This window comes from Ovis canadensis, chromosome 24, assembly GCF_042477335.2.
Source record: "Ovis canadensis isolate MfBH-ARS-UI-01 breed Bighorn chromosome 24, ARS-UI_OviCan_v2, whole genome shotgun sequence".
NCBI lineage: Eukaryota > Metazoa > Chordata > Mammalia > Artiodactyla > Bovidae > Ovis > Ovis canadensis.
In genome coordinates this window covers 51,737,624-51,765,069 of record NC_091268.1, presented here as the reverse complement: position 1 = coordinate 51,765,069, position 27,446 = coordinate 51,737,624, and the positions used below count along the sequence as shown (strand labels likewise).

The window sequence follows — 27,446 nt, the reverse complement described above, 5'->3', positions numbered from 1 at the left end:
ACTGTGATTTACTATATTTGTGATTTACTAAAGAATGAAGGGATGGAGCCAAAGTAAAAACAATACCCAGTTGTGGATGTGACTGGTGATAGAAGCAAGGTCCAATGCTGTAAAGAGCAATATCGCATAGGAACCTGGAATGTCAGGTCCATGAATCAAGGCAAATTGGAAGTGGTCAAACAAGAGATGGCAAGAGTGAGCGTTGACATTCTAGGAATCAGCAAACTAAAATGGACTGGAATGGGTGAATTTAACTCAGATGACCATTGCATCTACTACTGTGGACAGGAATCCCTTAGAAGAAAAGGAGTAGCCATCATGGTCAACAAAAGAATCCGAAATGCAGTACTTGGATGTAATCTCAAAAATGACAGAATGATCTCTGTTCATTTCTAGGACAAACCGTTCAATTTCACAGTTATCCAAGTCTATGCCCCAACCAGTAACGCTGAAGAAGCTGAAGTTGAACGGTTCTATGAAAACCTACAAGACCTTTTAGAAATAACACCCAAAAAAGATGTCCTTTTCATTATAGGAGACTGGGATGCAAAAGTAGGAAGTCAAGAAACACCTGGATTAACAGGCAAATTTGGCCTTGGAATACAGAACGAAGCAGGGCAAAGACTAATAGAGTTCTGCCAAGAAAATGCACTGGTCATAGCAAACACTCTCTCCCAAGAACACAAGAGAAGACTCTACATATGGACATCACCAGATGGTCAACACCGAAATCAGATTGATTATATTCTTTGCAGCCAAAGATGGAGAAGCTCTATACAGTCAACAAAAACAAGACCAGGGGCTGACTGTGGCTCAGATCATGAACTCCTTATTGCCAAATTCAGACTTAAATTGAAGAAAGTGGGGAAAACCACTAGACCATTCAGGTATGACCTAAATCAAATCCCTTATGATTATACTGCAGAAGTGAGAAATAAGTTTAAGGGACTAGATCTGATAGATAGAGTGCCTGATGAACTATGGACGGAGGTTCGTGACATTGTACAGGAGACAGGGATCAAGACCATCCCCATGGAAAAGAAATGCAAAGAGGCAAAATGGCTGTCTGGGGAGGCCTTACAAAGAGCTGTGAAAAGAAGAGAAGTGAAAAGCAAAGGAGAAAAGGAAAGATATAAGCATCTGAATGCAGAGTTCCAAAGAATAGCAAGAGATAAGAAAGCCTTCCTCAGTGATCAATGCAAAGAAATAGAGGAAACCAAAAGAATGGGAAAGACTAGAGATCTCTTCAAGAAAATTAGAGATACCAAGGGAACATTTCATGCAAAGATGGGCTCAAGAAAGGACAGAAATGATATGGACCTAGCAGAAGCAGAAGATATTAAGAAAAGGTGGCAAGAATACACAGAAGAACTGTACAAAAAAGATCTTCAAGACCAAGATAATCACGATGGTATGATCACTCACCTAGAGCCAGACATCTTGGAATGTGAAGTCAAGTGGGCCTTAGAAAGCATCACTACGAACAAAGCTAGTGGAGGTGATGAGCTATTTCAAATCCTGAAAGATGATGCTGTGAAAGTAATGCACTCAATTTGCCAGCAAATTTGGAAAACTCAGCAGTGGCCACAGGACTGGAAAAGGTCAGTTTTCATTCCAATCCCAAAGAAAGGCAATGCCAAAGAAAGTTCAAACTACCGCACAATTGCACTCATCCCACATGCTAGTAAAGTAATGCTCAAAATTCTCCAAGCCAGCCTTCAGCAATACGTGAACCATGAGCTTCCAGATGTTCAAGCTGGTTTTAGAAAAGGCAGAGGAACCAGAGATCAAATTGCCAATATCCACTGGATCATGGAAAAAGCAAGAGAGTTCCAGAAAAACATCTATTTCTGCTTTATTGACTATGCCAAAGCCTTTGACTGTGTGGATCACAATAAACTGTGGAAAATTCTGAAAGAGATGGGAATACCAGACTACCTGACCTGCCTCTTGAGAAACCTATATGCAGGTCAGGAAGCAACAGTTAGAACTGGACATGGAATAACAGACTGGTTCCAAATAGGAAAAGGCATACATTAGGATTGTATATTGTCACCCTGCTTATTTAACTTATATGCAGAGTACATCATGAGAAACCCTGGGCTGGAAGAAGCACAAGCTGGAATCAAGATTGCCAGGAAAAATATCAATAACCTCAGATATGCAGATGACACCACCTTTATGGCAGAAAGTGAAGAGGAACTAAAAAGCCTCTTGATGAAAGTGAAAGCGGAGAGTGAAAAAGTTGGCTTAAAGCTCAACATTCAGAAAACAAAGAGCATGGCATCTGGTCCCATCACTTCATGGGAAATAGATGGGGAAACAGTGGAAACAGTGTCAGACTGTATTTTTGGGGGCTCCAAAATCACTGCAGATGGTGACTGCAGCCATGAAATTAAAAGACGCTTACTCCTTGGAAGAAAAGTTATGACCAACATAGATAGCATATTCTAAAGCAGAGACATTACTTTGCCAACAAAGGTCGGTCTAGTCAAGGCTATGATTTTTCCAGTGGTCATGTATGGATGTGAGAGTTGGACTGTGAAGAAGGCTGAGCGCCGAAGTATTGATGCTTTTGAACTGTGGTGTTGGAGAAGACTCTTGAGAGTCCCTTGGACTGCAAGGAGATCCAACCAGTCCATTCTGAAGGAGATCAGCCCTGGGATTTCTTTGGAAGGAATGATGCTAAAGCTGAAACTCCAGTACTTTGGCCACCTCATGCAAAGAGTTGACTCATTGGAAGAGATTCTGATGCTGGGAGGGATTGGGGGCAGGAGGGGAAGGGGATGACAGAGGATGAGATGGCTGGATGGCATCACGGACTCGATGGACGTGAGTCTGAGTGAACTCCGGAAGTTGATGATGGACAGGGAGGCCTGGCGTGCTGTGATTCATGGGGTCGCAGAGTCGAACACGACTGAGCTACTGAACTGAACTGACAGAACTGAAGAAAGTAGATCCTAAAGGTTCTCATCACAAGGGGAATAAAAACTTGTAACTATATCAGGTGAGGAATATTAAGCAAACTTATGGGGTAATTTTAAAATACATGTATGTTAAGTTATTAGTCATTACGCTGTGCCCAAATTAATACAGTGCTGTATCTCAACTATAATACAATTGAAAAAGAAAGGTTTTTAGTACTCTCAGAGATATATGTACAACCATCACTACTGTCAATTTTTGTCAGCTCTCAAGCCCTGTACCTATCACCTTCCACCCCCGCTTAGCTTTAAGCACTCCCTTGGGCTTCCCTGGTGGCTCAGCTGGTAAAGAATCCGCCTGCAATGAGGGAGACCTGGCTTCAATCCCTGGGTTGGGAAGATCCTCTGGAGAAGGGAACGGCTACCTCCTCCAGTAATATGGCTTGGAGAATTCCATGGACAGTCCATGGGGTTGCAAAGAGTCGGACACAACTGAGCGACTTTCACTTTCTCAATCTATGTTCTGTCACTTCAAATTTGCTTATTTTAGACACTAGATATGATGGAATCATACAATATGTGGTCTTTTGTGGCTGACTTCTTTCACCTATCATGAGTAATCTAAAATTGTAGCACGTATCCGTGCTTCATTTCTTTGTACGCCAAATAGTATTTCATTATATGGACATTCTGCATTTTGTTTGCGCATTCATCAGCTGATGAACGTTTCGGTCATTCACTATTAAGCATGGTGTTAGCTTAGTTTTTCGTAGACGACTTTCAAGTTGAGGAAATTCCCTTCTGTTCCGGTTTGTTGAGTGTTTTTATCACAAGAGAGTGTTAGGTTGGTCACATGCTTTTTATGCATCTGTTAGGTGACTGCATTGTTTCTTAATTTCTTTGGTATGGTTTATCATACAACTTGGCATTCCTGGGATGAACCCCGCTTGGTCATGGTGTGTATCACTTCCTATGTGTTGCTAGATTCAATTCGCTAGTATTTTGTTGAGGATTTGTGCCTCCATGGGATAAGGTATTTTGGTCTGTACATTCTTGGGCTGTTTTTGTCTGGTTTTAGTATCAAACTCATACACTTTGGAAGTGCTCCAATGTCTTCTATTTTTTGGAAGAGTTTGTTTAAAAATGGGGCTAATAATCCTTTAAATATTTGGTAGTATTCACCATTGAAACCACCTCTACCTGAGCTTTTCTTCACCAAGCTGTGGGCTGTTTCTTGATAACTAACTCAAACTTTGTCCATTTTAATAGATATATCAGATTGTCTGTTTCTTTTTGGATCACTTTCTGCAGTTTGTGTCTTTCTGAGAATCTGTCCATTTTATCTAAATGATCTAATTTATTCTCATACTGTTGTTTATAGATTACTTTTTTATTGAAGTAAAGTTGGTTTACAGTGTTGTGTTAGTTTCAAGTGTACAGCAAAGTAATTCAGCTGTGTATACACACATATTCTTTCCCAAGTCCTTCTCCAGTATAGGTTATTATAAGATATTGAGCATACAAAGATTTCTTTATAGTCTCCGTACTTTTTAAAATGTCATTTGTAATCTCCCTTCTTTTATTTTCGTTGCTAGCAATTTGAGTATTTTCTCTTTTTTCTTGGCCAGTCTAGCTAAAAAAATCTTTCAAAGCATCAACTTTTGGTTTCACTGGTTTTCTCCACTGTTTTTTAATCTCCTACTCATTACAGTGTCTTCACTTCTCTTTACCATTTTCTACCTTGTACTTACTTTAAGTGTTGTTTGTGCTTCTCCTTTCAGAGTGTAAAGGTGGAAATTGAGCTTCTTGATTTATGATCTTTGTTCTTTTAATATCTAAACATACAGCCACAAATATCTCCCTGAATACTGCTTTTGCTACGTCCCATCAGATTTGATATAGTGTGTCTTCATTTTCAGTCATTTAAAAGTAATTTTTGATTGCCCTTTTTATGTCTTCTACAACCCATTGGTTATTTAGGAGTGTGTTATTTAATTTCCACATATTTGTGTATCTCTTAATTGTCTTTCCATTATTGATTTCTAATTCTATTCCATTGTGGTAGAAAAACACATACTGTACTATTTTGATCATGACTATTTTTCTTTAAACTTCACAATTAATTGAAGTAACAGATTTTGGTCTGGTTTATCCAAAGAGATGCTAGTCCAAGAATTAAAGGCCATGAGGTGCCGGAATGTAATCCTGTTCTTTGGTCAGTCCAAGGATGCAGAGGGAACCACTGATCTCACTACTATAGTGATGGTCCCTAGATGTGGACTTGGCCTTGATCAGTCATTGACTTGGAAGTCTGAGCAAAGGTCTAGAGGCAATGGGTCATGATTGAATATCCTGGTAGTTTTACTCTTTTGATTGATAGAGCAAATTATATTTGCTAAAGGTAAACTACATTTGCTAAATGCAAAGTAAAATTTGCATTTTCACTGAGCTTCCTTTTATCTTATTCCTTCCCTGCAGTATTATTTCCGTTTCTCAACCCAGTTTTTGAACTATTAAACATTACTATGTTTCCAAAAAGTACTGTGGACTTTTTCACAAAATCTGTAAAGAAGATTAAAGAAAGTCGCCTCACAGATAAACAAACGGTAAAGTCTGGTGGTGGTTACAAGTGGGTGTTCACTTTTTGATAATTTTTTGCGCTGTGTACATCTGACTTATATGCATCTTTGCATTTTTAAAAGATAGGTAGAAAACTATGGAGTATAGAATAGGATGGTTCTATAAATTTGGGGGGCAATGGAAGAGGAAAAGGATGGGGAAGAAAATGAGAGTATGACCAGAGAGCAGTTTAAATACAGTGAAAAGCGTGCTAATTAGTATATAAGAGACAAGAGTTACCGATTAAAAATAATTTTACTGATATTTCACCAAATATTAGCTTGGTAAAGAATTACTTCAATGCCAAGCCTCACATTTTATAGGTTGTCTGATGAAAGACTCCATCAGCTGCCTGATACATTGCAGTCTTTTAAAAAGTTGAGCCCTGTCATAGTCTGAAGCAAGCGGGTGTCTTCTCTGGCCAATGAAGCCGCAAGTGGGTTAACCCAATTTGGCCTTCATGAGGCCGTGAGGCCAGCACAAAGTTGTCTGCAGGTTAGGAGAGATGGGCTGCTTATAGGATGTCACTGAAGAATGTGTAGAGTCCTGGGAGGGTCAAGAGTTTGTAGATGCTTCTGCAAAATCTGCTGGTGACCTATGCAATGTGAGGGAGTTGATTTGTGTGTCCATTCATTAACAGTTAAAGTTAAGGGGAGAAAAGGATTGAAGTCATGGACCTGTTCCTGAGCAAACAGGTGTGACAGGAGAGACAGCAGATAACTATCTGGTTAAGAAGCTGTTTCAAATCATCCCACCCTCTCCCTCAATATTGTAAAGTAATTAAATAAATTTATATTTTTTAAAAAAGAAGCTGTTTCAAAAGTCAAAGAAACCAAAGATCAGAGAGAGTGAGGACAAAAAACCGGTTGGACGTGATGGCTGGGTTTCTCTCAGGGAAGCATCATGGTCTCTAAGATTTGTAGGTGGGTGGCTGTGTTCACTGAGGACTCAGGCAATATTAGTTAGATCTTGCTCTTTAAGGGGCCATATTTTCAGGAAAGAAGTTAAATATACACTCCTGATTTATTTCCATCTTCACAAGTAATTTCTAAAATTGATTTCTCTTTCTGTTTCCAGAATCGAGTGGATTTACTTCAGCTAATGATTAACTCTCAGAATTCCAAAGAAACTGACACCCATAAAGGTAACCATGGAGAGCTTCCCAGGGGCCACCATGGGAAGGCACATAGGTAGGGTGCAGTTCTCAAAATGTGCAGGAAGTTTTCCAAGCATGTGAGAATTTCTGCCAAATTGAAGAAAGACACTTGTACAGAAAGTAGACTGTGGCACTTCCTGGAAGTTTTCAGGCACAACTTTGTTCAGAGCTCGAAAGGGCAAGTATAGCAAGGATGTCAGGCCCGGAAGTGAGTCATGGTCAGCGGATCGCCTGCCGCTGAACCTCTGGGGAGCTTTGTTCTAATATCGATTCTCAGGCTGCTCCAGATCCACATTGCCCCACTGTTGGTGCCCTTAACTTGGAACTCTTGGTTAAGGTTGTATAGAGCTTACTCTACTCTAGAGATTATTTTTTCCCTTTTGTAATTAATAAATGACTTGTGAGAGAAGCCTTTGAGACTGGAAATACACTGTTTCTCTTCAAATTGTCACCTATTTATTTTATCACACATGGATGGTTTCTGGCTGAAACCATTGTTACCATGACAGGTATAACATGATGACTTTCTGATCCCATCATTCTTCCGGATTCATCAGTTGATGTTCTTTTGTAGGGAAGCTCTCCGTTCTCTCTTGCTGGCTTACTTGTTCATTTGTATTTATATAGCATGATCTCATGTACTCTCTTACATCACTTCTCATTCTGATTCTCCAGTTCTTTCTGGTTTGTCCACTGGAGCTTTTTCAAGTAGGATCTTATATTCTTTTTTCTTTTCTCCTCACTTCATTTTAAATCTTTTTTTAATGGACTATTTTTAGAATAGTTAGTTTTATAAGAAAATTGAGTGCAAAGTACAGAGATTTCCAATATACATCTTGCCCCAACTACACACAATCTTCCCCCACTATCAAAAGACCACACCAGAGTTGTGCATTTGTTAGAATCAATGAACCTACATTAATACATCATTATCATCCAAAGTGTATAGTTGACCTTAGGGTTCATTCTTAGTATTACACATTCCATGGGTTTTGACAAATATATAAGGATGCACCATCAGTGCATACAGAGTTTCCACTGTCCTTTAAATTATCTTTTTCTAAGAACTTCTTCACTTTCTGATGTAAGACAATCCAGGTTTCTCTTACCCCTGAGTAGCTCTGGAATCAGCTGTTTTTTCAAAAAACAGCTGGTTCCCTTTATTTTTTTTTTAACTTTTCAACATGGTTTGATTATTAATAGACTATAGGAGATGCATGCTGGAATAGCCAGCACCCTCCACAAACTGAATTGAGGCAGCATCAGTGTTTTGCTTCTACCTGCAACTCAGAGTTTCCTTCTCTTTCTTTGCCTCTTCTTTCTTTCTTTTTTTTTTTACTTTACAATATAGTATTGGTTCTGCCACACATCAACATGAATCCACCACAGGCATACACGTGTTCCCCATCCTGAACCCCCCTCCCACCTCCCTCCCCGTACCATCCCTCCAGGTCATCCCAGTGCACCAGCCCCAAGGATCCTGTATCGAACCTGGACTGGCGATTCATTTCTTATATGATATTATACATGTTTCCATGCCATTCCCCCAAATCATCCCACCCTCGCCCTCTCCCATAGAGTCCAAAAGACTGTTCTGTACATCTGTGTCTCTTTTGCTGTCTTGCATACAGGGTTATCATTACCACCTTTCTAAATTCCATATATATGTGTTAGTATACTGTATTGGGCTTCTCTGGTGGCTCAGAGGTTAAAGTGTCTGTCTGCAATATGGGAGACCCGGGTTCGATCCCTGGGTCGGGAAGATCCCCTGGAGAAGGAAATGGCAACCCACTACAGGATTCTTGCCTGGAGAATCCCATGAACAGAGAAGCCTGGTGGGCTACAGTCCATGGGGTCTCAAAGAGTTGGACACAACTGAGCGACTTCACTTACTTACTTATACTGTATTGGTGTTTTTCTTTCTGGCTTACTTCACTCTGTATAATAGGCTCCAGTGTCATCCACCTCGTCGATTCATGCTGATGTATGGCAAAACCAATACAATATTGTAAAGTAATTAACCTCCAATTAAAATAAATCCATTTATATTTTTTAAAAGAAAGAACTGATTCAAATGTATTCTTTTTAATGGCTGAGTAATACTCCATTGTGTATATGTACCACAGCTTTCTTATCCATTCATATGCTGATGGACATCTAGGTTGCTTCCATGTCCTGGATATTATAAACAGTGCTACAATGAACATTGGGGTACACATGTCTCTTTCTCTTTTTTTAATTTTTATTTTTACTTTATTTTACTTTACAATACTGTGTTGATTTTGCCATACATTAACATGAATCCACCACGGGTGTACATGAGTTCCCAATCCTGAACCCCTCTCCCACCTCCCACCCCATATCATCTCTCTGAATCATCCCTGTGCACCAGCCCCAAACATCCTGTATCCTGTATTGAACATAGACTGGCGATTCGTTTCTTACATGATAGTATACATGTTTCAGTGCCATTCTCCCAAATCATCCCACCCTCTCCCTCTCTCTCAGAGTCCAAAAGTCCGTTCTATACATCTTTGTCTCTTTTGCTGTCTCGCATACAGGGTTATCATTACCATCCTTCTAAATTCCATATATATGTGTTAGTATACTGTATTGGTGTTTTTCTTTCCAGCTTACTTCACTCTGTATAATCAGCTCCAGTTTCATCCATCTCATTAGAATGGATTCAAATGTATACTTTTTAATGGCTGAGTAATACTCCATTGTGTATATGTACCACAGCTTCCTTATCCATTCATCTGCTGATGGACATCTAGGTTGTTTCCATGTCCTGGCTATTATAAACAGTAATTTTTTTACAATATTGTTGGGTTCTGCCATAGAACAACGTGAATCGGCCATAGGTATATGTATTTCCCCTCCCTTGAAAGACTGAGAATACAAAACACTCCCATTTTGACTCTAATTGCTTTTAAATTTTCCCCATATGCATTTGGCAGTTTCATTTGATTTCTCATCATCTAAACTGTGATGTTTTATATTGATGTGTTTTATATACTATAAAATGTCTCTTGTCTCCTTTTAGCTCTGTCTGATGTAGAACTCGTGGCCCAAACTACTATCTTTATTTTTGGTGGCTATGAGACCACTAGCACTTCTCTTTCCTTCATTATATATGAATTGGCCACTCACCCTGATGTCCAGCAGAAGCTGCAGGAGGAGATTGATGCGACTTTCCCCAATAAGGTGAGTGATGATACCTGCAGAGAGAGGGGGAAGGTGAAGCCTTAGCAAAAATGCCTTCTTGCTGCTTCTTGAACATATTTGCAGAAAGCATAAGCCTCAAATTTTTTACCTGTGCTATTTAAGAAGGATCTAGGTGTACAAAACAAAGGGGAAACGTAGATAATGCATTGCACACACAGGAATGTGGGTACTGTGAAAAAAATGCTGGTATTGGCATATCACATATTACTGTATGCCACGTTAAAAAATCACAGAATCTTGGTGGCATCTAACAGTGAACATCTATTGCTCTAGTGTCTGCTTGCAGGCATGCTGCATGCTAATTTGCTTGTCATGTCTGACTCTTTGCAACCCTGTGGACTGTAGCCCGCCAGGCTCCTCTCTCCATAGGATTCTCCAGGCAAGAATACTGGAGTGGGTTGCCAAGACCTCCTCCAGGGGATCTTCCCAACCCAAGCATCGATCCTGTGTCTCCTGCGGCTCCTGCACGGCAGGCAGATACTTTGCCACTATGGCTGGACTTGCTGTGGCCTGGGTGTTGGCTGATCTAGGCTAGCCATGGCTAACTAGCTGGGCTGACTCAGCTCCACACATGTTCTACACATGTCTCGTATTCCACATGTCTGCAGCTCAGGGCAATGGTGGGTGTCAAGATCAAGAAGCCCAGTCTTGTGGGTGACTTTCAAACAGGCTGCTCACATCACACTAGCCAGCTTTCTACTAATTCAAGGTGAGCCACCTGAGCAACCTGAATGAGAATGGGAGGGAATCACAGAGTTAGATACAAGATAAGGATAGATAGTCGTGCCTACCTAAATTACAGATGCTGTGTCTTCTCTGGTAAATCTTATTTTGGGATTATCTTGGTGCGATAAGACGAAAAAGTCACTAAGAGACAGAGAGTAGTTAAAGCTTTGTGTTCTCCTCTTTTTATAATAATACTTATAATAACAATACCACTATTGGCTAATATTACTTCTTACTATCTAGGTCTATCTAAACACTTTCCATTTATGAATGAATCTAACCTTCATAAAATTCAGTCTTAGTCAGGAGAGTCTAGGTTATGCCTCAGTAACAGATTAGCCTAAAAATCTCAGGGGCTTTCATAGCAAAGGTTTACTTTTAACCCACATCTATACATCCAACATGGATTGTTAGTGGAGGAATGAGTACGCCGTTCTGCTCCGCAGAGTCACTTGGGGATACAGGATGAGGCTCCACCTGCTTGTAAATGCCTTATCTGAAACATTCTTGTTATCTGGGGAATAGAAACCTGAGAGTTGCTCACTGACTTTTCAAATATTTTGTCTCTGAACTGACATAACCACCTCAGTTCACAGCCCATTGGCAAAGTTGGTTTCCCATAACTTCAGATGGCCTGGGAAATACGGGGACTACATGGATGCTGGGTGAGCAGTGAGTGTCTCTGCCACACAGCCCTCTGGACGGTCAGCTCCATCTATCTCCATGTAACGTATGAGATACCTGAGCTACAGGGAGATGAAATACTTCCAGGCACTAGTCGTGTACCTGGTGGTGATCAAGTCAAGCTGTGATCCAGGGTGTTGGCTCTTGAGCCACTCTTATCCTCCACAATGTTGCCCCTTAAATATAACCCCATGTGACAGCCACATACCAGCCTCACTAGTCTCAGATATCTGCAAAAACTGGAGTTCTTTGTGGTATGAGGAGAGCTGGCCCCTGGGGCTGGAGTGGCTTATTTAGACCTTCAAACCTTCTGGTCACACCTACAGGGACAATAGAGGACTCTTGCAGCAACAGAGGGTGGAGTTGAGGGTTCTGATTCTCTTGTAACTTCCTCTAGAACTGAAACTGTGTTGCTGGTAGCACTCTGTCTTATTCTTCACTTGCAGATTTGGTTTAGAAAGGAATTCGTTTCTCCCAAAATTATTTATAGACTTTTCGTTTAATGTAGTCTTTCCAAACTGTATACATATAATGAAAAGAATGAGCAGTCAGGAGCCTTCAACTGAGAACCTTCATGTTGAATAGGGGATTTGCTCTTTCACACATTGTCTTTCCTTGGTACTTACACGTGGCCTCACTGTCAAAAAGAAACTGTGATTTTGACCTATTTCACTTAAGAGTAAGGTTTTTAGTCTATTGCTCACTTTTGTTCTCCTGAGAAAGAAATACACTGCATGACAATGTGCAGGACTTCAAGCCCTGGTTAGGGCACTGTCCCAGCATCTTCCAAGTCCTCACAATTCCACATCTCAATGGGCCCTTGAGAGGTCAAAGGACATGATAGATACTAAGATGTCCATAAATGTCCTTGATCGATTTAAATTATTCCCTGGAGCACCTGACATTTCAATAGGACTACATCGATGGAGTTGAAAGTTGATCCAAAATCTTAATTTGTCAAAATCTGTTATTCTCTTCCAAGGCCCCTCCCACCTATGATGCCCTGGTACAGATGGAGTTTCTTGACATGGTGGTGAATGAAAGTCTGAGAATGTTTCCAATTGCCGGGAGACTTGAGAGGCTCTGTAAGAAGGATGTGGAAATCCGCGGGGTGTCCATTCCCAAAGGGACAACAGTGATGGTGCCGCTCTTCGTGCTTCACAACAACCCAGAGTTCTGGCCAGAGCCTGAGGAGTTCCGTCCCGAAAGGTACAGACCCTGGAGAAGAGACACCCACCCTCATCCTTCTTGGTGCCTGCATGTTTTGACAACTCTTATTATAGGTGTCAAATGGGTAACCAGGCAACCATTTTCTTGTATATCTTTTTATTGTTTAAAAGATTTTTCTCTTTAACTGTGTTCATTGTTTGAGTTGAATTTTTCAAACTAGATTAGAAAAAAGAAAATTATTAGCTGTCTTTATTCCTAATACAGTAAGATAGGCCTCATTAATAATGTATGTCCTTGTGGACAATTTTCTATGCATATATAGATTTTTGAAACTTTGGGTGGTATTCTTCTATATTAGTTCTAAATGGCTTAATTTATGTAATAATAAACTATAAACAATATTCTATGTACATATGTTTGTATGCATATTCCATAAGTTACCTTCAGCTCAGTTCAGTTCAGTTCAGTCACTCAGTCGTGTCCAACTCTTTGCAACCCCATGAATTGCAGCACGCCAGGCTTCCCTGTCCATCACCACCTCCTGGAGTTCACCCAAACTCTTGTCCAAGTTGCTGATGCCATCCAGCTTACTACTGTCTTATTTCAGGTGTATAGGCTTTTTATTTCCTTTAAGCCTTTCTATTCTCTCCTAGCTCTCTGAATTCACACATGTTCCCACATTCCTAATTTTTAGACACTGGCTGCTGTTTCCTCTTATTATTGTGGGAGCACAGGCTGGAGACCAGTGGTCTCATCCCTGTGGCTCAAGCATCCTCCATGAGGATGGAGGAGCACCCAGGGGCCCTGGTTCTGTCTTGGCTGCAGGCCTGGGCCAGCTCCCTTCTGTCTCAGTCTTTAGTGACTTTCCAAAGAGAAGTCCTCTGCTCTCTAGACGTCTAGACTTCCTCCTTGGAGAGCTGTTGAGTATCCTTTTCAGGAATTAAGAGCGAAGGTCTGGTTTGGGCACAGCTTGAACTCTGGATAGAGTTGATTCTCTCCCATTTCGTGTGCAGGGATCAAGGTTTGGAATGAACTTTTCAGGCACTGGCTGGGATCTGGACTTTCATTTCACCCTGACTATGGGTTGTCATTTCATTTCACCCTGATGGCCACAGGTGGTCTTGTTTGCCCTGACGTCCAAGTTCTACCATAGCGGTGACACACAGTACTTGTTCCGGACCAGGGGTGCTGTTTCTCCCTCAAGCTCAGCAGCGCCCCCTCCTGCAGCATCAGGAAACTAAAACCAGAGACCACTCACTGTACTTCCCTTTCATTCACTCAGCCGTCAAGCAGAGATTTAGCGCTTACCTGTGTATGTCAGGGACTGGGCCACGGAGTGGGAAACCAAATATTTACAAAGGCCTATTATGGAGAATTTTACAAACATATACAAGTATGGGTGTATTTGAAACATATACAAATATGTTCTATAGGCACAAGCCTATGAGATCCGTTTTTACTGCAGTATATTGCTAGTTGTGTTGGTTTCTGCTGTACAATGTATATCTGTACGGGTCTCTTCCCTGCTTAAGAAGCATCAACCCATGTGTGCACCATTCACATGACACCGCTGCCCTTCTCTCTCCATATTATTTCGTCACATTGTCTGTAAATATTACGTAATGTTTTTCAAAATAAGGACTCTTTTAAATATATGTCACCACAATGCTATTATCACTTTCCCCAAATATACATTTTTCCTTGACATATTAAAATACTGAGGAGTCAAATTTTTGTAAAACAGAGATCTAACCATCAAGGAATTTATAGGCTAGCGGAACAGATAGACAAGGAAATCAGTGGTTATCTAGAGAAGCCTGGCATCACATGCTGACATAACTCTACTGACCTAAGCATTTTGTGTGTGGCAGAGAGAGGCAGAGAGACAATGACACATGGAGATTGGAAGGGAAAAGAGGGAAAGCAGATGAAATATAACAATTTAAATCCTCAGAGATGTTTCTCCTGCTTCCTTCCGCCATGAGCACATGAGCGATGTAAGTGTGCTTGGAGATAGGAACCCATGTTTCCTTCAGTCACATTCATTTCCTAACTACCTTTCAGACAGTGAACATGTCACCACCCTGAACGTAAATTTACAGTTTAAAGATACATTTTCTTTAAATAACCATTACCTCAACTCAACAGGAGTGAAAGCTTCTGTAGGGTCCAGACAGTGGAACTTATCTTTCTCCCCACAGCAGTATTCGGTCACCAGCCCACAGAAATCTCTTTATGCTACTGGTCCAAGAGTTAAGTTAAAACCTCAGACCTGCAGCTCTTCTGGTTTTTCTGTTTCATTCACTTGTTTCGTCTACTGTTGTGGATCCAGGTTCAGTAAGAAGAACAAGGACAGCATAAATCCTTACGTCTACCTGCCTTTTGGAACTGGACCCCGAAACTGCCTTGGCATGAGGTTCGCTTTAATGAACATAAAACTCGCTCTCGTCAGAATCCTTCAGAACTTCTCCTTCATACCTTGTAAAGAAACACAGGTCAGCAATTCACTTTCTGCATTAATAACATTTTATTGGGAGTTGCTTTTTAACTGATGGATCTCTATATATCCAGGCATGTTATCAATTCAAAAGATAACTTTTTCTATCAGCCAGAGAATCTGTTTGGAGTCACCTGAAACCTTTACTTGTCAATCATCACTGGAGGGCTAAATCAGCAGCTCCATGAAGACCTAACTATAGAGGTCATCTGGAGTCAGTGCAGCTAGTGGGGCAGGACTGCACACCATGCAGTAAATGGAAGAAAGATTTTAAATTTGGTTTCAAATTCACTGGATGGAAGTGTGTGCACAGTCACGAGAGCAGTGACTTTTCATCGTGACTTTTCAGTGATGCTCTTCCCACCAGAACTTAGACAGGCTCTTCTGACAGCACGTCTCAGCCACTGCTTGCATAGTAAAATTGATGGAAAAATTTTGCCATAATGCCTAAGAATCTGGTACATTTTAAATACTCGGTATGTTTACTTAAAATTTAAATCAAGAAGAACACAGGCCAGCCTGACTTTGTATCAAGCCTGATACAGAATAGGTGCTCAAATAGGTATTTTGTGGAATGAATGAGGGATGAATGTTATCACTATCCCTCTTGACATAGCTCAGAATAAATATAAAGAATCAAAGATAGACAAGCAAAATTGAATGAAGGCGGTCAAAAGGTACAAACTTTCAGTTATAAATGAGTACTAGGGCTGTCATCGGAGAAGGCAATGGCACCCAGCTCCAGTACTCTTGCCTGGAAACTCCCATGGACAGAGGAGCCTGGTAGGCTGCACTCCATGGGGTCGCGAAGAGTCGGACACGACTGAGCGACTTCACTTTCCCTTTTCACTTTCATGCATTGGAGAAGGAAATGGCAACCCACTCCAGTGTTCTTGCCTGGAGAATCCCAGGGATGACGGAGCCTGGCGGGCTGCCGTCTATGGGGTCGCTCAGAGTCAGACATGACTTACGCGACTCAGCAGCAGCAGCAGCAGGGCTGTCGTGCAAAGCACAGTGGCTGTTGTTACCATTTCCGTATGATGTAAGTGAGTGCATCCTAAGACTTCTCTCACAGGGGAAACAACATTTTTATTTCTTTTTCTTTTCTTTCTATATGAGATGATGAGTGTTAACGAAACTTACCATGGTAACAATTTTATGACCTATATAAATAAATAATTATGCTGTATACTTTAAATATATGCACTGCTATAAATCAATTATATCTCGATAAAAGTGGAAGTTAAATTCTGATAGGACATGATAAGGGAATACTGTGAGCAACTTTCTTCCCACATGTTTTATAAATATGTTAAATAAACCAACTCTCTCGAAGATGTAAACTATTAAAATTCATTTAAGGAAATACAGACAGCTTAGCTGTCCCCTTATCTGCCCTTGTATCTACTAAACATATAGAACTAGTAGTTTAAAATAATCCAATATATATCATGCTGAAAGCTTTGTTGTTGTTGTTTTTGTCGCTAAGTCATGCCCGATATTTGTAGAGCAGTTTCTCGTCGACTTTGCTTTTTTTTGTTTGTTTGTTAGCAGGGCTTCATTAATCGGTTCTCATGTGCTTGTTTAACTGTTGCAGATCCCCCTGAAATTATACACTCAAGGACTTACGCAGCCAGAACAACCTGTTATTCTAAAGGTTGTGCCCAGAGGCCTGGGACCACAAGTGGAGCCTGACTTTCTCTAAGGATTTTCACTTTGGTTTGGAAGGAAGCTGCATCTCAGAATACCAGAGACGTGACCTGCTTTGATAAAACCAATAAATGAAGATGGACTTCACCTGCTGTACTTGATGGCGAGCAGGGATTCTGCATAATCATTCAGCTTTCTCACTGCCTGCCTGGATCATTATATACTATGTGCCATACAAAGGAGGCGATTAGTAAGTGCCACTCAGCTTCACGGGTTCTCATAGGACACGCTCCATCCACCCCAGTTAGTACCATCTACTCCTCCTGAGCACTGGTCAGAATGAAGATTTCTCAACAATCTTATCAACAGACTTTAATGAAAATAAGAATTAAAATGGTGACTGGAATGATATTTCTATCACAAATTTTATTTTGAATATGCTAAATAAAACATTATATTGAGCAAGACAATAAGCATCTGTTTACAAGAGTATTACCTGATGCCTTTGTGCGCATTAGGGTGGAAGTGTACAGCTCAGTCTGGGGATGCAGTGACCAAATACTTTTTGACTATCACAATTGCTGGTGGGCGGGGCCATTTTCAAAACTCCATCTTAACATATTAAATAGGTAAGAGTTAATTGACTACGACTTTGCCCAGTGTTTAGAAATCTACCTTTTAAATCTACCCTTTTAGTTTAAATCTACCTTTTTTTGGAGCACATATTTTTCCATACCTCTTTGTATTCCACCCTCAACCCCCAACCATCTTAACACAGTAAACATGGAATAAAAGATGGTTGACTGGGGAGACAGGCTACGTGCACTGGTCAGTTTCAGTGGGGTCAGAAGCTGCACACAGCCCTTCCTTTCCCTTTCCTGCCCCTTCCCTCCCCTCTCCTTCCCCTGCCTGCCATCTCTTCCTGGACAATCCAGTCCTAAACCCGAAGGTGGGCCACAGAAAGTGGGCAGCCTCACACGTCTGGGTGGGGCCAGAGAGGAGGACAGTGGCTCCAAATCAGAGACCGAGTAGGGAGGGGAGGGTGTTCGCAGGGATGGCAGCCGGGCACGGGTGAGGGAACCCAAAATGCTCACTTGTCAGGGTGGCCTGTAGGGTGAGGGGGCATCATGAGTGGAAAGGGATGGATCATGGATTGGGCTCATAGCGAAGGACTGATCAAGTAATACATATGAAAGATGTTGGAGGCCAGCATTCTCACTGTCAGAGAAGGAGTCACTGGTTCAGAGGCGGAGAAACTAGAAGAAACCCTGTTGGTCAGGGGTTGAAACTGAATTATCAGGTAAATACCTGCTTTTCCATACAGATGGATACAGATATAGACAAGTAGGTATGTGTTCATGTTTGTGTAACTATGAAACACATAATACCTACTGCTTTTCACTAATGTGTGTTAGAAACAGGGACACCTTCTTAGCCATAAGCACACTTTGTGCCCAGACCTTGGATTAGAAATATCGTTTTCCACTGAAATGAACCAGGGATCCTTAAAGAAAAGGCTGATTCCGGGGTTGGGAAAGTATGTGATGACGATGGACCATCTTGGGCTAGAAAGCAGGGAAATGTAAACATTGAGGGGGACGTGTTGAAAGGACACTGAGCCAAGCTGAGGGGACTATGTATATACATATGTATATGTATGTACGAATATACATATATATTGCAATTTCATGAGGAAACTCACAGCTTCAAAGTACTGCTGCTCCAAATGCCCACTAATTATAGAGGGAAAGGGGAGCATCAGAGCAGAGAAATCTGGCAGACACCCCTTTCATCAAGGGATCAGACAGCGGCATCAGGAATGGGATAAATAGCTGGCGCTTCACCTGATGGGACACACTGAGAACTCACTTCACCTGTGTGATAATCCTGCCAAGGAGGCAGGAAATCTGAAGAGTCAGACAAACTCAAGTAGGGGAGCATCCTCCTCCTGGTTTGTGACTGGTTTGGAATCTTTGAAAGAGGCGACATCATGGAAACCAGAGATGGACTGAACACGTTGCAGATGAAAGAGACCACAAAGAGGTGATGTCCTAATGTAGTTCAGGAGGTGGTCCCTTCTGCTACAAGGACGTGGTTGGGCAGGTGGGGGTCTGGGGCTCTGAGTTTAGCTGCTAGTGATGTGCATTAACCTCCGGACTTGTAGGTCATATTGTGGTCACATAGGAGATGTTGTTTGTGGGTAATACGGGGGTATGAATTATCAGGTTGGCAATTTGCTCTGAGATGAATAAGAAAAATAGATCTTTCAACAGACTCTTCCATAGGTTTGTGATTATTTGTTCAGGCTCGTGGTCACAAGGGCTCCTTTTGGCTTACATAGCTCTCTCCATCTCTCACCCTGGTCTTCTTTGTTTGGCTTTATTATAAGGAGGCAGCACCACACTCTGACTGAGAGATGGGTGCCTCTGAAGCTGGAGCTCCTAAGTTTAAAATCCCAGCACTGTCCAGGACTGAGTCTAGACTCATCAGCAGCTTTGGGCAAATGAGGACAAGTGGCTTTGGGTAAATGTGGTCTTTGCATTGCTTAGACTAAAGACTTTGCGCTGAATTTCAAGACCTCTATGTCCCTCAGCTGAATGTCACTGTACACACATTGGCTTGGACTCAGTCACTGTCTTAGGTTGGGTTCCTTAAAAGCAGAACCTGATACAGGGGTTCTGGCACAAATACTGAGAGAGCGATCTCAAGTAAAGGGATGCGGGGACCTGAGTAGGGCAGAAGGGAAAGCTGAGTTGAAGATGTGGTTTCTGCAGAGCCCAGTCCCACAGGGAATCTGAGACAGATTTGTAATCCAGAGTGGATCCCAGTTGGGGGCAGAACCAGCTTTCTGCACCCCATCATAGACTGGTCCTATCTCCCAGGATGTACAAACTCCCAGGTGAATAAGCTTTAGTTTGGCCCAGGGAGATTATCCAGAGTTTGGGTGGCCTGTTATGAGTAGCATCCAATACTCCCAGTGACTCAGGGTGGGAATGAATGACTCAGCCCAGGAAAAGGAATCTGGTAACTGCCTGGAAGTCTTGACTGAATCTTATAAATACTCTGTGTCTGTAAGTAGGGAATGTGCTCTTCTTACTCCTGTTTGTTCCTTTGGGATTTTGTCTTTTCCTTACCAACAGTGGACTCAAGTTTGGGAACTTTCTAGAAACAATTGCTACCCCAAGCCAGGAGGAGGAGAGTGGGAGGGATTTCAACCCAGGGGTATTTGGCACCTATAGGGTTGGGGAACGTGGGGCTGGAGGTCCCACTCAGGGCCCTGAACTCACACAGCAGGACAGACACCCCTAACCCCAATTAGAATCCAGGAAATACTGTCCTAAACATTTTTGATTCAGTATCTCCATACACAGCAGGTGGTAAATGAGCCATTTAAACACAACCAATAAGGAGTGAAAAAATGAAGAGTTCACACTCAGCAAACTCCTAATAATTTTAATTATTTTTCACTGTAATTTGCTGACAAAAGACATTCAATAGTTTGTATTTACTCTAGAAGTCTTGATACTAATTAACGGTTTATGAACTCATATGAGTGCACCTTTCTAGAGGGTCTGCTAAGGATCAGGTATCTGATGGGTGAGGTCACATGTTCTCTTTAGTCAAAGCCACCAGAAGGCCAGCTTGGAGATCCAGGACCCAAGCCCTTTAGGTCATGGATCAGGGACTTGTTTGGTCTGGTATGCACTCCTTTAGGAGGAAAGCTGTTAACTCTCATTATATAGTTTAGGCAACTGAGGTTGAGAAGGTTTAAATAACTCACCCAAGGCCTTCGTATCAGTCATGCTCTGTGGATCCCTACTAGCCAACTGTCTATATAGCAGAGAGCGTAGGTGTCCCTGGAGCACGTAGAAGGCTCAGGGGCCTCCTGAAGTAGGTTCCCTCCACACTCTTTCCTCTCCTTTCTCCCCCTCTATCTCTGGCAATCAAACCAATTGATCCTAAAGGAATTCAACCCTGAATATTCATTGGAGGGACTGATGCTGAAGCTGAAGCTCCAATACTTTGGCCACCTGATGCAAAGAGCCATGCATTGGAAAAGACCCTGATGCTGGGAAAGATTGAAGGCAGGAGGAAAATGGGATGACAGAGGATGAGATGGTTAGATGGCATCACCGACTCAATGGACATGAGTTTGAGCAAACTCTAGGAAATGGTGAAGGACAGGAGAGCCTGGCATGCTACAGTCCATGGGGTCACAAAGAGTTGGACATGACTGAGCAACTGAACAACAACAATCTCTGGCAAATTCTTATAGATTCTTAACCATTTGGATTTTTTATTTTAGTTACAGAAAATCAAAGTTTTAGAAATCTTGTTGCATCACAAGCACTACGATGGTTATAAATAAAAAAGGTAAAAAGCAAGTATTGGTGAGAATGTGTACAAATTGGATGGCTCGTTCATGCTGGTGGGATTGTAAAGTGGTACAGCCATCATGGAAAATGTTTGGCAGCTCCTCTGCAAAGTTGGCATAGAATTACCACATGACTCCAAGAATTGCGCTTTTGGATAGATGTCTAAGAGAACTGAAAACAGTTTCTCAAATACATGTATCTTCATATCCATTGCAGTGCTATTCCCCATAGCAAAAGGGTGGAAACAAAATCAGTGGATGAATGGATAAACAAATTGTTGTGTATCCATACAGAATGATACAAACTTCTTTTTAAGGCAAAACAAAAAAAATTTTTTTTAATTGGAGTATAGTTGCTTTACAATGTTGTGTTAGTTTTGGCTGTAGAGTGAAGTGAATTAGCTATTTGTATACTATATCCCCTCCCTCTTGGGCCTCCATCCCACCCATCTAGATCACTGCAGAGCACCAAGCTGAGCTCCCTATGCTAAACATAATATTATAAAGCAACTATATCCCGATTTTTTTAAATAAAAGGGTTGAACAAAAAAGGTTGACAACAACAAAAAAAGAAAAAATTTTCATACATAAAATTCCTTCTCTACATTTGGGCCACCCTCTCCTTTAGGGTACCTCGTGCACATGCATTAACCAGCCCTCTTAGAAGACATAAGAATGCCTGCTTCATGTCAAGAGCAGTTTTCTCTGGTGACAGCAAGATGACTTCCTAGAGACAACAATCCCTTTCATCTTGTAAGGGTGCAGATCTAGGTCGCATAAACTGTCAATATGTCATTTGATACACAACCTTTTCACTCAAAAATTTACCTAACTTTGCTTTGACCTCAAATGTTTAGAACAGTCCTCAGAACTTTCTGAAAGATTGTCTCTTGGGTTATAATTCTCAGATTGGCTCAAAGAAAATTTTCTGTTTCTTTCTTGGATGGACCATTAATTTTTTCATCCACAAATAGAATAGTATTCAGCCATTGCAAGAGTGAAGTACTGAATGCACGCTGTAAGAGGAATGAACCTTGAAAACCTGAATGAAAGAATCCAGACACAAAAGGCCACATATTACCTGCATCCATTTATGTGAAACATCAGAAATAGACAAATCTGTGAAGAGAGAATTTACATTGGTGGTTATCAGGGCCTAGGGAGAGGAGAGAGTGGGGAGAAAGTGTTTAATGGGCACAAATTTTACTGTGGTATAATGGAAATATTTTGGAACAAGATAGAGCTGTTGGTAGCACAACTTTGTGAATGTGGTAAGTGACACTGAATTGTTCACTTTAAAATGCTTGATTTTGTGTCATATGAATTTTACCTCAACGAAAATTTTCAAATCCCAGTGATGTACCCTAACAAGTATAAGATAGGTCACTATGGTGCCTGCAAAGCCCAGTGGCTTTTTCCAGAGGCCCTGCACACTGGCCAGCCCTGTTGACCAGACCAGGGTGAAACCTTGACCTTACAAGAGGAGGGTCCCTAGTTGGGTCTGGGATTCAATCATTTCCTTATTATTAATAGCAGTAAAAAGTTGGCCTGATTTAGACCCTGTGTTTTGCAACTAAGAAATGAGAAGCACACTCAACAATGATAATGATGGATAAGATCAGCCATTCTCACAGCCTGAAATGCCCTCTCTCCTGTTCTCCCTCTGGCCAAATGCATGACGAGATGGGTCAAGCCAAGTTGAAGAAGCCACTCTTAGCCGGATGAAGAAGAGTCTTGAGATTCTACCCTGAGGCACTAAGATTTTATCTTGGGGATGATGAAGGTGGTTGTAAGGATTTGAACCACAGAGGAATGTTACAAGATCCATGTATTAGCAGGCTCGGTCTGTGGTTTAAGAAGAGAATCACCAGGAGGGAGGTGGGAGGGGGGTCGGGACAGGGGGACACACGTACACTTGTGGCTGGTTCATGTCAATGTATGGCAAAAAAAAAAAAACCACACACACACAATATTGTAAAGTAATTAGCCTCCGATTATAATAAATAAATTAATTTTTTAGAAAAAAAGAATCACCTGGGTGAGGCCAGCATAGAGTCAAGCAAAACTTGTTAGTAGTCACTGAAGCAATGAGGAGAGGCCAGTGCTTTGCCTTTCTTCTGCAATGTACCCCAGGACACTTGTTTTTTCCCTTCATCTCACACTTCTTGTTTCATTAATTCCCTTCTATATGATTGTCTGATATATCCCTCTCTTCTTTGATTCCTCTTTTACTCCTTTTCATCACTTTCTGCTCTTCTGGAAACCCAAATGATTCTGATAGTGACATGTTTGAACCATCTGCAACATCCCCTAATATCTGACACCAAAAGTTCAGTGAATACCCAACATAGTCATGGGTCGAAGGAAGTACATATCATCTTTGTGGTCATAACTGGCTTTGTAGCATTTGCAACAAGAGTGGGAGCATGATGGGAAGTATGGAAGGAAATATTTATCCCACAGGAAGATGACACCACCTGCAGAGTTATTTCAGAAGGCCCCTTGAATCTAAGCAAACAGGCAGAATTTAGAATCCCAAGTTCTGGCTCTGTGTTCTGGATTCATAGTTTAACTGCTTGGGTGGGACTCTTCTCCAGCCTGTCAAGCGGGAATTAAATAACCCCAACACTGTTTATCTCACAGAGTTTTCACAAGAATCAGTTAAGAGAGACACGAAGGAACTTTATATGGTGTAGTTGAGAAGATGTTTAGTTGCTAAAATGTGTCCAATTCTTTGCAACCCCATGGACTATACACTACCAGGCTCCTGTGTCCATAGAGTTACCCAAGTAAGAATATTGGAAAAGTGAAAGAAAGAAAGTGAAGTCACTCAATGGTCTGTAGCCTACCAGGCTCCTCAGTCCATGGGATTTTCCAGGCAAGAATACTGGAGTGGGGTGCCATTTCCTTCTCCAGGGGATCTTCCTGACCCAGGGATTGAACGTGGGGCTCCAGCATTGCAGATAGACGCTTTACCCTCTGAGCCACCAGGAAAGCCCAAGAATACTGGAGTGGGTAGCTATTTCCTTCTGCAGAGGATCTTCCTGGCCCCAGGGGAAGATCCCCGGCATTGGCAGGCAGATTCTTTACCACTGAGCCACCAGGGAAGCCCTTGGTAGAGATGTTAGTGGTTAGTTTATTAGGAAAGAGATTCAGGGATAGAAGAGAGAGTGAGCAAACTCTAAGGAAGTCCTCCTCCTCCTCTTTGCTGTAAAGTCTATAAAAGTGCCTCTGCTTCTGGGAGGGGGAGGGGATTTCTCTATGGGGCAATGTGTGTGGGTCTGAAAAACAATTCTCCTACTTCAACCCAGCCATCTTGTCTCTGGTTTGGGTGCCTACCCTCTCAAAAGATCCAGGCTTTAGTGACAGTCCCACCCCCCTCTACCCCACCCCCTCACGCCCCCCCGCCTCACACACACACACACATGCACTATATTCCTGGGCAAGGCTGAGCCTGGTTAACACCTTGGGCTCTAAAGCTAGATGATCTAAATTTGAATCTCAACTGCTTGAGTAGTTAGGGATGCATACTTGAGTGGTCACTTCACCTTTATGTGTCCCTTCTTGCTAATTTGTAGAAGAGGGGATATAACAACACTTAACTCACAGGGTTATGGGGTAGACTGAATATCTTAATGCAGGCCAAGTGCTCAGAACAGGAATTATTAGCTTTCCTTGCCTGAGGCTAGGTCTTTCAGGGAGCAGGGGTGGGGGGCGGTGGTAGGCGGTGTGCCCCTGTCTCTGCAATCGCAGTTGAGAAACTGAAGCAAAGCAGGTCTGTATAGTCCCTGCCGCCCCTCCATGTCTTCAGCCTGCCTTTTCTCTGTGGAAAAACTTTAGCTAAAGAATAAGCTTAATCGGAGAACTGAGAAAATGCAGAAACAAAGGAAATCAGTGAAAGGAAACCAAATAATAATAGTGTAGTTATTATGCATTGTCTTTTCATGCTGTTCATGGGGTTCTCAAGCCAAGGATAAAGTGGTTTGCCATTCCCTTCTCCGGTGAACCATGTTTTGTCAGAACTCTCCTCCATGACCTGTCCATCTTGGGTGGCCCTACATGGCATGGCTCATAGTTTCATTGAACTACACAAGGCTGATGGTGTGATCACTAACCTAGAGCCAGACATCCTGGAATGTGAAGTCAAGTGGGCCTTAGGAAGCATCACTATGAAAAAAGCTAGTGGAGATGACGGAATTCCAATTGAGCTATTTCAAATCCTAAAAGATGATGCTGTGAAAGTGCTGCACTCAGTATGCCAGCAAATTTGGAAAACTCAGCAGTGGCCACAGGACTGGAAAAGATCAGTTTTCATTCCAATCCCAAAGAAAGGCAATGCCAAAGAATGGTCAAACTGCTGCACAATTGCCCTCATCTCACACACAAGCAAAGCAATATTCAAAATTCCCCAAGCCAGGCTTCAACAGTACATGAACCATGAACTTCCACATGTTCAAGCTGGATTTAGGAAAGGCAGAGGAACCAGAGACCAAATTGCCAACATCTACTGGATCATTGAAAAAGCAAGAGAGTTCCAGAAAAATGTCTACTTTTGCTTTATTGACTACACCAAAGCCTTAGACTGTGTGGATCATAACAAAGTGTGGAAAATTCTGAAAGAGATGGGAATACCAGACCACCTGACCTGCCTCCTGAGAAATCTGTATGCAGGTCAAGAAGCAACAGTTAGACATGGACACAGAACAACAGATTGGTTCCAAATCGGGAAAGGAGTACATCAAGGCTGTATATTGTCACCCTGCTTGTTTAACTTCTATGCACAGTACATCATAAGAAATGCTGGGCTGGATGAAGCACATGCTGGAATCAAGATTGCCTGGAGAAATATCAGTAACCCCATATATGCAGATGACACCACCCTTATGGCAGAAAGCAAAGAAGAACTAAAGAGCCTCTTGATAAAAGTGAAAGAGGAGAGTGAAAAAGTTGGCTTAAAGCTCAACATTCAGAAAACTAAGATCATGGCATCTGGTCCCATCACTTCATGGCAAATAGATGGGAAAACAATGGAAATAGTCAGAGACTTTATTTTCTTGGGCTCCAAAATCACTGCAGATGGTGAGTGCAGCCATGAAATTAAAAGACACTTGCTCCTTGGAAGAAAAGCTATGACCAACCTAAACAGCATATTAAAAAGCAGAGACATTACTTTACCAACAAAGGTGCATCTAGTCAAAGTTATGGTTTTTCCAGTGGTCATGTATGGATGTGAGAGTTGGACACTAAAGAAAACTGAACACCGAAGGATTGATGCTTTTGAATTGTGGTGTTAGAGAAGACTCTTGAGAGTCCCTTGGACAGCAAAGAGATCCAACCAGTCAATCCTAAAGGAAATCAGTCCTTAATATTCACTGGAAGGACTGATGCTGAGGCTGAAGCTCCAATTATTTGGCCACCTAATGAGAAGAACAGATTCATTGAAAAAGACCCTGATGCTGGGAAAGATTGAAGGCAGAAGGAGAAGGGGACGACAGAGGGTGAGATGGTTGGATGAAATCACTGACATGATGGACATGAGTTTGAGTAAGCTCCGGGAGTTGGTGATGGACAGAAAAGCCTGGCGTGCTGCAGTCCATGGAGTCGCAAAGAGTCGGACGTGACTGAGCGACTGAACTGATTATGCATTGTCAAGGACCTTTAGTTCCTTTTCAAGGACTATAGATACAATTCTGAGCCATATCTTGTGAGCTGTGTTGTAGATACTGAAGCCTCACCAGGTGGAAGAATTTACGTACATGATGACTGTGATGTAGCCACAACATAAGCTGCCACAATTCTGAGAGTTGGCCTCAAAGAAATGGAAACAAACAGCCCCTGGATCTGAAGAGTAACTATATTTAAAACAATCAAGATGGGACTTCTCTGGTGGCCCCATGGTTAAGAATCTGCCTTGCGATGCTAAGGATGTGGGTCCAGTCTCTGGTAGGGAACTAAGAACCTACATGCTGTGGAGCAACTAAGCCCGAACACCACAACTACTGAGCCTGAGAGCCACAACTAGAGAGTCCATGCACGGCAATGAAAGATCACGCATGAGGCCGCAAAATCCTACATGCTGCAACTAAGACCCCCCCACACACACAAAAACAATCAAGATGACATTGATCAGACCAGACCACCAATGACTAATTCAAGATGACTCTCAGAGCCAACTGTGCTGTTTCTGCAGGTGAAGCTTTTGCGCCCTGATTGCCCAAAGATTGGGGGCGAGGGGAAGGAGTCAGCCTTTGGACAGGCATCTGCCTTCCCCTCCACCCCCCACCCCCAGTTACCAGCATCCAAAATAAAGCAAGGCATACTTTCCATCAGCCTGGCCTCTTTATTGGATTGGAGAAGGAAATGGCAACCCACTCCAGTACTCATGCCTGGAAAACCCCATGGACGGAGGAGCCTGGT

General features: G+C 42.0%; 1 protein-coding gene across 1 annotated transcript in view; it reads left to right on the top strand.

Moving 5' to 3' along the window:
- Positions 1–17,127, top strand: part of LOC138429537 (cytochrome P450 3A28) — a 32,872-nt gene extending 15,745 nt beyond the window's left edge. The window contains exons 8-13 of the mRNA XM_069571179.1: positions 5,403–5,530; positions 6,621–6,687; positions 9,746–9,906; positions 12,320–12,546; positions 14,840–15,002; positions 16,602–17,127. Of these exons, the coding sequence (XP_069427280.1) occupies positions 5,403–5,530; positions 6,621–6,687; positions 9,746–9,906; positions 12,320–12,546; positions 14,840–15,002; positions 16,602–16,709 (854 nt within the window). The 3' untranslated portion in view covers positions 16,710–17,127. The remainder of the gene's footprint in view (positions 1–5,402; positions 5,531–6,620; positions 6,688–9,745; positions 9,907–12,319; positions 12,547–14,839; positions 15,003–16,601) is intronic.
- Positions 17,128–27,446: the final 10,319 nt, after the last annotated feature.